General features: G+C 43.1%; 2 protein-coding genes across 2 annotated transcripts in view; both read left to right on the forward strand.

The window, feature by feature from the left end:
* LOC109464057 (probable GPI-anchored adhesin-like protein PGA18) overlaps positions 1 to 2,657 on the forward strand; it is a 6,955-nt gene extending 4,298 nt beyond the window's left edge. The window contains exons 6-7 of the mRNA XM_019760980.1: positions 308 to 520; positions 1,091 to 2,657. Coding sequence (XP_019616539.1) covers positions 308 to 520; positions 1,091 to 1,303 — 426 coding nt within the window. The 3' untranslated portion in view covers positions 1,304 to 2,657. The remainder of the gene's footprint in view (positions 1 to 307; positions 521 to 1,090) is intronic.
* Positions 2,658 to 3,951: 1,294 nt separating this feature from the next.
* Positions 3,952 to 12,820, forward strand: LOC109464065 (fibroblast growth factor receptor 4-like). Its single transcript, XM_019760986.1, has 6 exons — positions 3,952 to 4,030; positions 5,284 to 5,412; positions 5,742 to 5,984; positions 6,545 to 6,676; positions 10,219 to 11,767; positions 12,098 to 12,820. Exons 1-6 carry the CDS (start codon positions 3,979 to 3,981, stop codon positions 12,426 to 12,428), a joined length of 2,436 nt encoding a protein of 811 aa, XP_019616545.1. The 5' UTR covers positions 3,952 to 3,978; the 3' UTR covers positions 12,429 to 12,820.
* Positions 12,821 to 13,249: the final 429 nt, after the last annotated feature.

Here is a 13,249-nt window from a genome sequence, read left to right on the forward strand (position 1 = left end):
CCCCCCAACTGAGGTCATGTACTCATTTTACACCTGGGTGGAGCAAGGAAATTTAAAGTTGTGTTCTGTGCCTATTCCCAAGGACACAATGCCTTGCCTGGAATGGCAGGAATCAAACCCACAACCTCTCGGTCTCATGTCTGCTAGTATTCACTCATTCTCTCACTTTTTTCCCCATAGCTTAGTCAGCCATTAGGGCAGCATGATGTTTAAAAAATGTTTTTCCACTGCTATTAATAGTATTATTACCACTCAACAATTCAGGTACTATTAGAGACTGAATCAATGTTGTATATTGAATCTACAGGGAAACTGCCCTCGGGGTGACGGCTGTGTCTTCTCACATCCCAAGAACGGCCAGAAGCGACCGTGTAAGCCCCCCGACCAGGCGAGACCTGCCCCTGCCGTGAGAGCTCGGACCTCCCCGACGGCCCGCATGCGGCTGGTCGACCTGAAACAGAAGAAAGAGCAGCTGGAGGACAGGTTCGACAAGAGGAGGCCGCTCTGGCAAACCTTAGAGGTAAGGCTACACCAATTTAATTTGTTAGTTCTCGGATTCACCTCTTAATTTTTTTCTGATTTGCAAAAAAAAAAAAAAAGATTCTGGTTATGAATCAACTAAAAAATGCTCACATTTTGCTGCCAACAGTTGAGGAAAGTCATTTTTGTCCTAGTTGTTGCAGTTTTTCCATCTATCAATGCAGTGATTTGATTAAAAGTCTTCATGCCTCCAATCATAGTATTTGGGGCTATAATAGGATGCCTAGAACTGTTATTATTTTCCCCCTTGTCGCTTCATATTTTTTCAGAAAAAAAATCCGAGATTATTCACTTGATAACTGTAAGAAACAAATACAGTAGTCTTTCTCTATTGTACATAACTTATATTGGGGCACATAAACCCCTAATTATATATAATCATTATATTTGTTTCTTTTCCTCGAACAGACCAGACAACCGTCACAGTCCCTTGATGCTGACGTCTGCGCCATCTGTGTCGGGTCGAGCGTCCGTGTTCTGGACTGCGGGCACCTATTTATTATTTGTATGCATATATAAATTTATATCTTTGTTTCTTTTCTTGGAACAGACCAGACAACCGTCGCAGTCCCTTGACGCCGACGTCTGTGCCATCTGCGTGGACGACCTGTACGACCTTGCGGGGTCGTGCGTGCGTGTTCTGGACTGCGGGCACCGTTTCCACGACTCGTGCGTGTCACGCTGGCTACTGAAGGAGGAGCGGACCTGCCCCTGCTGCCGACAACTCACCCTGCTGCCGGAGGAGTTCCCACGTCTGAAGTAACCCACGTTTCAAGAAACCCACGCTTGGTGACCCACACTTGAAGTAACCCATGGTTAAAATGACCCTTGGTGAAAGTAATCCATGGTTGAAGTAATCTATGAATCAAGTCATCCATGGTTGAAATGACTTGTGCTTGAAGTAACCCACGCCTGAAGTGATCCACGCTTGAGTGACCCACGCTTGAACATGACCCATGCTTGAAGTGACCCACGCTTGAAGTGACCCACGCTTGAAGTGACCCACACTTGAGTGACCCACACTTGAAGTGACCAATGTTTGAAGTAACCCGCGCTTGAAGTTACCCATGCTCCAAGAGACCCATACTTCAAGTGACCCACGCTTGAAGTGACCCATGCTTGAAATAGCCCAGGCTTGAAGTAACCCACGCTTGGAGTGACACTAACCTTAAGTGTTGGGCAGCTGGATTATAGAAGTAATATTCAAGCCAGTCAAACCCCAGAATGTACATTCCATTAAAAGAATAGATATTGTATTACTTACACTCAGGAAAGCTTCTTCATAAGAAGTAGAATGATTGGAGCAAGTTAAACTAGTAGAACTTATTTCAGGATTGCAAGATTGAATCAAAATTTGGGCTTAGAATTGATAGGTAGTGTATCTCTGTTGCTGCTACCTGACTTAGTAAGCAATGAAAATAAGTGCCAAAAGGCTACTATATGAAGTGCCTGTTCCTGAGAAGGATAGACGTAGTCATTGTCTCAGAGTAAATATGTTATTTTTTGGACCAAACCATGGAATGAATGTTAGTAAGAAATGTTCCCTTTGTAAATGTAAACACTAAGAACTTAGGGAGAGACAATATGTCAAAAGCAATGGGAGATTGAAATTTGTCAAAATCAATTTCCAGAGCATTAATAGAAATCTTGAGCCTAAGATGCACTTTATTTAAGTTGCAAAAATGCATCCACTAGTTTTTCACCATATTCTGTGTAGTATGTAGTGATAGTAACAGTTGTTACCGTAGCGAATAGATCTGATGTTCTAATATGTTTCTGTTCATTTAAATTCCTCTGTTTTTTCAAGAGCATTATTTAATTGCTGTTGCCACACGCCTATCTTAGTAACATGGCAGCTACTAGTATATAAAATTGATGTACCGAATGTTTGCCCCATTCCTATGGTTGAAAGAGTCAGGGATCAGAAGATATGCAAACATTCAAATAGTTCTGTATGTGGTACAAGAAGCAATATGTTTTGGTGTAGAAATTCCTTCCAACTGGCCTGTGGCTTGATACAAAGACAATGATGTTGGAACTAGTGCAAGGCACAAGTACACTGTAGAAAGCAGTTCACAGTAGCAAATGTTTTTGGATGTTACGTTTTGCTTTTGTATGTTTATATAAAAGTCGAGTTAACTTATTCTCGGTTGTGGGTGTCCTTCATTTTGTGACTGATGCATTTACATAGTTTTTGGAAAGTGCTTTGGAAAGTGGTAGTAAGTATACAGTAATAAGCAGTTTTGTCTATAGCCGTTATAATGACCGATATGATCTTAATAACGCCTTTGTCTACTCTCCAAGCAGAGGTTGTGATGGAATGATCGTTAGCTTTTTATACATGGCCGTTTTTTTTTGTCGCTAATCCCACCGGTGGCCGCGGACCTTCTCTGGCCAATGGATACTGCCTGGCCAATTTGATACTGTCTTTTTGTCACCGAAAGGGATCTGCTTGGAGATAAGCCTTTGTCGCATCTACAGTAGTGAACATGCGGCTTGCTATAGCGACATAGCTATGCATTGTTCGGCTATTTGTAGAACAGGTGTTTGAAAACTCAAAGGTCATGGCAGGTTTGAAATGCGCAAACAGTCGAGGTCAAACCCCTCCTAACAACCCTTAAGAGGTAGCCTGGGTACCATCCCCAGTAGTATATTCGCAAACTCTATAACTGGGTCTGGACTTGCACACATATGTAGCGTCTGGAGTCTAAATATTCGTTCAGATTTTGAACGAGCGTGCTGATTGGTCCTACTCGTCTAAGCCCTTTTTTGGGTGTGTACATATTAGGTAAGGGCTGTTCGGATGTCCGAACGGCGACGTTAGCGTCCGTTCGAACGTCCGAACGCCTTATCATCAACATGTCCGACGGCGAACCGAACGCTAAAGCGCACATGATATAGCCGTAGTCAGTCTTTCCGCGATAAATCATCAACATGGCTGACGCACAAGCCGCTCAGCTCACGGAGGTTGATGTTGACCTCGCAATCACGTCCGTTTTGGACGATTTAGACGGAATATCGTCGCTCAAAAATGAGCAAAAAGATGCATTGAATAATTTCGTTCGTGATGTTTTGGGCGTCCTACCGGTAAAAAAAAGAACGCACCGAGAAAAGGAACACTCGCGCGAAGATCTGTGTTTACAAAACAACAAACATCACTTGAATAATGCAGGTGCGCCATTGGCCGTCGCCTCTGAGGCTCAGCCAATCAAATGAAGCCCCGCTGCTCGGGCTAGCTCATTACGTGACGTCATGACCAATCGTTTTATATGTGTGCAAGTCCAGACCCAGTTATAGAGTTTGCGAATATACTACTGGGGATGGTACCCAGGCTACTTAAGAGGAAGTTTGCAACGCTATTTTCGACGTCTGCGAAGTTCCGACTCTAGCTTTCCGCAGTGCTCCACATATTGCGTTTGCAGATACTGACGACCAGAGATGGCGATCGTCAAAGCGTCGTGGGTTCTCCTGTTGCTAGTAGCAACGATCGGTAAGTTCACTGTTGTATTCAGAACCGCACATATCTAGTTCTATGCCTGAATGGGTTAGGATCAAGCACGGTTCTGGATAGTCTCAGCGTGTCTAAGAACATAGATTTGCCCCAGGAATGGATTTTGGATACGCGTGGACTATCCAGAACCGTGCCTGACCGTTGTTCTTGATAAAGCACTGTTCTGGATGCAACATTCACTGTTAGTTTGGGCTTGGGTAAGTTTGGGCTTGGGCGTTTTGTGCTTGTACTACAGGTTTGTCATGTTGACCCATTCTACCATTACCATAAGAAGAACATGACTTGTGCAGTGTATGAATGAATTCGGTTGCGCAGCTACTAGCACAAACGCCCACTTTTCGTAAGCCAGTACCCTGAGAATGCATATTGTATAGGTTTTGCATGCAGTGAAAGGGCGTTGGAAGCATGGTGTATTCACATATTCTAATGGAATATTTGGAAGTGATAGGAATGTATTAAATCATTATTTGACATGGTTTGTTGATCTTAAACTAGATTTCCTTACCGACGGAAGAATTTGGTGACGCGACTGGCAGTGTTTCATCGAGCAGTTAAAATCTGAGAGCCTTTCTTTATTACTTATCTATCCTTTTCAATTTAACCCAGAGAGCAGGTGTGACTTAAGTTCTTTCAGGATGAAAGCTTTTTTTTTTATTATTTTTTATTCACATAGATTTGTGAGCATCGGACAGGAAGCACATAATGTTTGCTTATGAAACACAAAAACAAACACAAAGTTGGGGTAACAAAAGGGTTTTTTTTCGGTGCTTCTGGCCAACTTCATCAAATATTTGCGCGCCACAGAGCGGCAGTCAGATACAATCACAAATGTCTGAATGAAATATTGTTGTATGCACACAGTATTTACATCGTAAGTAATTTGTTTGAAGAAGTTCCTGCGGCATTTCCTCAAATACTCACGCAGAGAAAGTTCTATTCACCCTGCTTTTCGGACTAATTAGGAACACTGTTAACTCAGTACCATGTCTGACAATGATAAATAGCTTGTAAGCTGTAATACTCCGCGGAACCTCTGGAGTAGACACGTAACACGCCTCAATGTTAGTTATTTTGGACTGTTTTCCCAATTATTAACACTTTGTTCGTATTTGTATTGTAGACTGAATATTAGCTAAATCACACATCATGATAACATGCAAATCAACAAAAGTTGTAGCTGATTAGGCCTACTCATCAGTTCACATTGTTCTGTACGTTTCTTGTTTTTCTAGACTCTGCGAGTGCCCAGTGTGACGAGACGCTCAGGTCTCCAGCAGGTGTGATACAGTCTCCAGGGTACCCGGGCGACTACCCGTCGAGAATGGACTACACGTGGTGCGTCGACGTACAAGGGGCCACAGGTAAACGAAAGAGAGAATGAATGAATGAATGAATGGATGGATGGATGAATGAATGAATGAATGAATGAATGAATGAATGAAAAAGAAAGGATGAAAGAATGATCAAAAGGGGAAGAACGGAGAAAGACAGGATGGGGAAAAGAAAGAATGAATGAATGAAAGTTGGAAAATGAGAGAGAGATGCACAGAAACGAAAAAAATGGAAAGAAAGGAACTTAGCTAGCAACCATTCCAGATTGGCCGTATGCTGTGTGCAGTCGAATGATTGATACACGTGATACAGTGTATAACATCAGTCCTCATAAACTTCAACCCTGGCTTTATTTCAGGCATAGATATCACGTTTTTGGGTGAATTTCACTTGGAAATCAACGAGGACAATGACGGAACGGATGTGTGTAAGGATGCCCTGGAGATAGGAGCGGGAATCGTCCCGTTCCAGAACTCCATCGGCCTCTTCTGCGGAAACAGCACTCCGCCGGCACAGAGGGTGGACACCAGGCAGATGTGGGTGAACCTGTTCACAGACAGGAACGTGGAGATATCAGGATTTCAACTGATATACAGATCAGGTACTGTAAATGCATTTTTGTTCGCGAGAGTTTTAACTTCGCGATATTCGCGAAGAACTTCTTGTCACGAAGTAATATCCAGTAGCTAGTATATAACATACATTCGTAGTTTGTATCACATGAACAGCGTGGAACAAAAGCTCTGATATTTAGAGATTTCGACCAGTCACTCTGATCGTTCCTGGACGTTCTGATACACTGGACACTGAAAATATTGAATAAGACTATTTCCTGAGAGGGGTGAAAGTGGCTATTCACATCAGGGCCCATAACCCTTCACTCAACCGAGACGGGGGCCGACATAGTCTACAGATACCTCTGATCCAGAATTGACGTCACACTTCAACTTCAACGAAGTCACGTGACAGCTCTGATATTGATGATAATGACAGTGGCCTTAGTTCCATTCGTGACAATGATGACATGCGACCCCTTTATCCAGCGTTTTTCGTTGAGGACACTGAAAAAGTCAACCTTTTTTTTCTTACATGCCTAACTGAAGAATCTTTAAGGAATCTGTCAGTCCTTTTAATTTACAAGTCTTGACATTCAATTCCCAGAGTTAGACGTGTGCTACAGCTCTCCCTGTACTAACGGAGGAACGTGCATGTCCGATTTGACCACATACACTTATACCTGCCACTGTCCGTCTGGATGGGAGGGAATTATCTTCGGAGTTAACTGCGAAATAGGTACGATAACTTATAAAGTCATTTCCAGTGTTTGAGTGTCCATATCCCCTCGTTTTTACTGTCTTTCAAGCAGTATGTTGTAACTCTCCTCCATAATAACTGATGTGGCGTTTCTTGTAATGTTCTTTGTCAATATGGTGTTATATGTATGTGGTTATATGTATGCCTGTAAACCTTTCACTTGTCCAGATATCGATGACTGTGTAAACGTCACCTGTGAGCACCAGGGAAGCTGTGTGGACTTAGTGAACGACTTCGTGTGTATCTGTAGCGCTGGGTGGGAAGGAAGATTCTGTCAGGATGGTAAGATAAACAATTTCTGTCAGGATAGAAAGATAAACAATTTTATGTCACATTTCCTGCAATTGATATCTCACCTACATTTGCCATACGAGTGTTATTGTTATATATGTGTATTCTTGTCATTTAAAACAACATTAAAAGAGGCACACATTGGTGACACAGAACCTCCTTAACCTTTAATTAATAAGCTTGTCTGACCTTCTCACTTGTCCAGATATCGATGAATGTGAGAACGTCACTTGCGAGCACCAGGGCCGCTGTGTGGAGTTATTGAACGACTTCGTGTGCAACTGTAGCTCTGGATGGGACGGACGGTTCTGTCAGGATGGTGAGATAAACTTTATATTCGACATTCGAGTGGTTATGAATTATTGTCAAAACAAGACTAAGAAGTATAGCCTGGAATCCATCCGTGAACGCTTTATCTCCGCCCCGTTCCTCCGCTCTGCCTTCACGGAGATAAAGCGTTCACGGATGGATTCTAAGCTATAAGAAGTACACATCGGTAAAACATAACCTCTTTCTCCTTTTTAACTTAAGCGGTAACTGCATTCAGTAACTGCATTCTTCTCCTGTTTACTTTTTTTCAGATGTTGATGAGTGTGCTAGTGATCCTTGTCAAAATAACGGCACATGTACCCACCAAGTTGGCGTGGATTTTTACAACTGCTCTTGTGCACCGGGATTCACCGGTGTTAACTGCGAAATAGGTGAGGACGATAACTTCACTTTATTACATTTTCAACCTTTGCTTACTTGCTTAAGGCTGTCCGTCGTTGCCGACGATGACGTCACTTCTGTGTGTCCTTCTGTGGCTAACAAGTCCTATTCTGGAGAGGCAGGTCCGTCCGCAGACGTCGCATGCGTGCTCTCCCGTGCTGCTCGGGGGCTGGTGTCAACCTTTACTTAACAACATACGATTGTTTTAGTAATAGAGTGTCTATGCCCTCTCTTTGCCATTGTCAACATATTGCAATTCTTTTTCAGAATAACATCATGTAAATTTATCTGGCTTGTATCTTGGATAATTAATTACCATTATAAACTTGTATAACTTTTCACTTGTCCAGATATCGATGACTGTGAAAACGTCACCTGTGAGCACCAGGGCAGCTGTGTGGACTTAGTGAACGACTTTGTGTGCATCTGTAGCGCTGGGTGGGAAGGAAGATTCTGTCAGGATGGTAAGATAAACAATTTTATGTCACATTTCCTGCAATTGTTTGTTTGTTTGTTTGTTTATTGGTTCGCATATATTTAAGAACAATAAAATGAACATATTACTGACAATAAAATAAAATGCTGGGGAAAGATATGAAGCCATAGTGGCTTGTCTGGGATCTTCCCCGACAAAATTAATTAACAACTGAAATAATGTTAACAAATCAAATGGTAATGATAAATAACAATAAGTAATTAATAAATTTGATCAATATGATCAATATGATAATGGTAACAAAACAAATAGTAACCGTTACAATGAATAACAAAATTGATTGATAAATAACGCTAATTAGAAATGATATGTTAGAACAAAGGTTAACAGAACTTTAACTGCAGTGCAGACAATTTGCAGAATTGAAGAAATAAATAAATGAATTTTAAAAAGAAATTCAAACTTATACAGGTGAAATCAAAGTAATAATATGTCAAATGTCGGTGGGAAAGAAAAGTAGGTGATTTTTAAGATTTCGTTTAAAGCTAATTATTGATGTTAAACATTTTAGGTGGAGCGGGAGATTATTCCAAGTAGTTATACATTTATATTTTACACTCATTTGAGCTACGGACGTTCTAACTAGGGGGATATGGAAATGGGCACTTTGTCGAGTTTGGTAAGTATGAAAATGGGAATTAAGATTTAGAAGACCATTAAATGTGTCTGGAAGAGAATAAGTAAGGAATTTAAACGTAAATAGCATCAGATGAAGTCTGTTTATATCAAAAATATTCAAAATCTTAAGTTTTGTAAACAAAGGTGCAGAATGTGCGTGGAAACTGGCGCCGGTGGCTGAACGAACAAATCTTTTTTGGAGTAATACTAGGGGCTGTAGTGTGGTTTTGTAGGCGCATCCCCAGACTATATTCCCGTAGGTTAGATATGGGTATATTAAGCTATTGTATATGGTAATACTGGTTTTTTGAGTAAGAAGATGTTTATGTTTTGATATCTCACCTACATTTGCCATACGAGTGTTATTGTTATATATGTGTATTCTTGTCATTTAAAACAACATTAAAAGAGGCACACATTGGTGACACAGAACCTCCTTAACCTTTAATTAATAAGCTTGTCCGACCTTCTCACTTGTCTAGATATCGACGAATGTGAGAACGTCACTTGCGAGCACCAGGGCCGCTGTGTGGACTTAGTGAACGACTTTGTGTGCAACTGTAGCGCCGGATGGGAGGGAAGATTCTGTCAGGATGGTAAGCAATTTCCTGCCATTGATACCTCACCTACTTTCGTCATACGAGTGATTATGAATTCTTGACATTTTAAAGAAGATTAAGTACACTTCGGTAAAACATAACCTCTTTCTCCTTTTTAACTTAAGCGGTAACTGCATTCTTCTACTGTTTACTTTTTTTTCAGATGTTGATGAGTGTGCTAGTGATCCATGTCAAAATAACGGCGATTGTTTCCAAGTTGGCGTGGATTTTTACAACTGCTCCTGCGCACCGGGATTCACCGGTGTTAACTGCGAAATAGGTGAGGACGATAACTTCACTTTATTACATTTTCAACCTTTACTTAACAACATACGATTGTTTTAGTAATAGAGTGTCTATGCCCTCTCTTTGCCATTGTCAGCATATTGCAATTCTTTTTCATGTAAATTTATGTGGCTTGTATCTTGGAAAATTAATTACCATTATAAACTTGTATAACTTTTAACTTGTCCAGATATCGATGACTGTGAAAACGTCACCTGTGAGCACCAGGGCAGCTGTGTGGACTTGGTGAACGACTTTGTATGTAACTGTAGAGCTGGATGGGAGGGAAGATTCTGTCAAGTTGAAATTGGTAAGATTAACAGTTTACACGTCTTACAGTTTCGGGCTTCTTCCGCATGTGTGTGTGTGTGTGTGTGTGTGTGTGTGTGTGTGTGTGTGTGTGTGTGTGTGTGTGTGTGTGTGTGTGCGTGCGTGCGCGCGTGCGTGCGTGCGCGTGTGTCTGTGTGTATGCATGTGTGTACTGTGTGTGTTAATTACGGCTCTCTATCACAAACCTACAGTTCTCCTCTCTGGAGTATTCTCCATAGAGGCATCCTCACCATCGCCAAGTACTGAAGAGGAGCTGACTCTCACCTGCAGGGCGACTGGCTGGATCCCTGCTGCCACCATCAGCTGGTACAGAGGAGATGTGGACAGTCCTGTGGATGCTGGGGATCAGGAGGACGCACAGGTGAGTGACGGGACGTTCACATCAACCCGGAACCTCACATTCTCACCCACCAAGGGGGACAATGGAGTAACGTACGGATGCGTGGTCAGACATCCGGCATTGTCTAGCGACGCACAGACGCATATGACCCTTAATGTCCGATATCCTGCCGAGATTGTCACTCCTCTGCCCGACGTAACTCGTGTGACGCAGGGACAGTCAGCCAACATCAGCTGCCCTGCCGACGGTAACCCGGATACCTTCATCTACACGTGGACTGAAGGGGACAGGGTCATGGACCCGAGTACTGAGCACAAATACATCATTGGCGATGGTGTGTTGACCATCGTACAAGTCACAAGCGACCTACAGGGCACAGTATACAGCTGCGAAGTGACGAACAATGTGGGTTTTACCCCTGCCAAAGCGTCAACAGTCCTCATCGTAGATATTTCATCTGATGCATCTTCAACAGTACATCCAACCGCATCTTCACCAGACACCAATTCAACCACAACGATCATCATCGCAGTAGTAGTGGTCTGCGTAGTGGTTTTGATTGCCGTTATTGTCGCTGCTGTATTCGTGATCAGACGGACTGTGGCCTCTATGGAACGGCAACATAGCAGCGCTCCTGATGAAGTGACGTTAGAACAAATACCAGGCAGTCCCAAAGATGGCTACCAGAGTCTCAGACTGCCTCGTGGGCGACTGTCTACTCACACCTACCAGGGTCTATTGGTGGCGCAAGGAGACACTAAAAATCAGCCTACTACGGATAGTGTGTATGAAGATGTGAAGACCTCATCGGAGTTTCCTCGTAGCAAATTGACTGTGAAGGAAAAACTTGGACAAGGACGGTTCGGCGATGTCTTCAGAGCTGAAGCTTTGAACATGTCAGGACATCCAGGTATAACCATCGTTGCCGTGAAGACGCTGAAATCGGTGTCAAGTCCTGCTGCCAGTCTGCCTGCTTTCTTCAAGGAACTGGACGTACTTGAGATGCTGGGAAGTCACCCAAACGTCGTGTCTTTCCTCGGCTGCTGCACAGACGAAGAACCGTTCTACCTGCTCCTAGAGTACGTGTCCGGTGGAAGCTTACAGTCCAACCTGCGTGCCAGCCGCACTCAGCAGACTTATAACAACCTGCACGGTGGAAGCAAGTCTCTGTCTTCACGGGTTCTGACAAAGTTCGCTTGGGATGTGGCTAAAGGGATGAACTTCCTATCGTCTAGGAAGATCATCCACCGAGACCTGGCCACTAGAAACGTGCTGGTTGCTGCGGACCGGACCTGTAAGGTGTCAGATTTCGGAATCTCGCGAGAGGGGGAAGTGTACGAGAGGAGGGCCAACGCTTGCCTGCCGATCCGCTGGATGGCGCCCGAGTCTCTGTTCCAGAGGTTCGTTTGTTTATAAGCATATAATCAAAGTAATTAAAACTAGAAAGGTAACATTTGACATATATTATATGGTCAGACGAGAGTCTAAATCCCTCCTGCTATGAAATTGCAACATGATGTAACCCAACACTAGCTACCATGGTGACAGACGTCTGGTTCACATTATTGGCCTTACTGATGTGGAGAAGAAAAAGAGGAAACAGAGCAAAAACAATGTTTCCATAGACATAACCTAACACAGGAAGCATATCCAGTTGCTTGAATAACTGTTTTTTTCGGCGTATCTTATTACCTGGATGTCTAACCTTCACCGACGTAATTACGTTGCAGGTTGTGCACTGTTCAGAGCGACGTGTGGTCCTTCGGCGTACTGTTGTGGGAGATTGTTACTCTCGGCGCCACCCCTTACCCAGGTATGACCTCTCGCCAGGTCATGGGTTACGTGAAGCACGGCTACAGGATGGAGAAACCGCCTCACTGCGACGACAAAATCTACAAAATCATGGCGGCGTGTTGGGAAGAGGAGCCGACAGACAGACCGAGTTTCCAAGACCTGGAACATGCTATGGAGACGCTGATAGAGGAAGAGTACATCAACCTGGCGAATTTCAACGAGGCCATCTACGCGAATCCACAAACCTCTACTGAGGAGAAGTGCTGAGACAGGGCTCGAAATTAACGGTGTCCCGATGGCCACTCTCCACTAAAATATGGGACGGGGCAACTAAAAAGACACTTTGGGAACAATAGAAAAATCTTTGGTCCGCTGGAGAGTACAGTTTGCCGCATCCGAATGCCGCCTCCCGAAGCCTGGTAGAGGCTAGTAAAAGTACTAAAACATCCCTATGTCGGCCTGTGAAACGGCTAAATAGGTCCCTTTCGCAGATGGACAAACGTGCGACAGACATGTCTTGTACTTTTCTTAATATGCCCGCAAGTTCAAATACAGCCACCTTAGATGGTGAGAAGCTGTGTTAACAGATACTGTGCACCCTTCTGTTGTTTTGTGGTGGTCATTAGTATGGATATATTAAACATAATGTACACCAGGTCTCTATTGACTCTTCTTTTTGAGTGTTGCATGTTTCTGGGTTTGACGAATGTTTGTGAAGTTTCGAAATATAAGGCTTTCCTTGGGTTTGTAGGCTTTTTTGTAGGGTTTCTCTTTTGTACTGGAATTCTTTGTTGGGTTGGGTAAAAAAAAGAGAGAAACCCCGACAAAAAAGCCTAAAAACACGTCAAAAATGACCCCAAACCTCTGCTTGGAGAGTAACAGTACTGAGACCACAACTGCAATACTTAATACATGGAACTGATGGCGCGTTCAGCACCAAGGAGAGGTCCACACTTGGGGCCTCCTATTTAACAAATGGGGGGTGTCAAAAAGTTTCGGTTATAAACACTTGCTGTGGCAGAAGGTATCCTGATCGTTGGGTTTGGCACGGAAAACAACTTTAAAATTGTACGACGAGAATAATTACT

This window comes from Branchiostoma belcheri, unplaced genomic scaffold (genome assembly GCF_001625305.1).
Source record: "Branchiostoma belcheri isolate BF01 breed outbred unplaced genomic scaffold, Haploidv18h27 scaffold131, whole genome shotgun sequence".
Classification (NCBI taxonomy): Eukaryota; Metazoa; Chordata; class Leptocardii; order Amphioxiformes; family Branchiostomatidae; genus Branchiostoma; species Branchiostoma belcheri.

Excerpts from the sequence above, each read along its gene's own strand:
- LOC109464065 (XM_019760986.1), top strand. The coding sequence starts at position 3,979 with ATGGCGATCGTCAAAGCGTCGTGGGTTCTCCTGTTGCTAGTAGCAACG. Across the intron at positions 5,413-5,741 it reads CGACGTACAAGGGGCCACAG|GCATAGATATCACGTTTTTG; the intron begins GTAAACGAAAGA and ends GCTTTATTTCAG. Across the intron at positions 11,768-12,097 it reads CCCGAGTCTCTGTTCCAGAG|GTTGTGCACTGTTCAGAGCG; the intron begins GTTCGTTTGTTT and ends ATTACGTTGCAG.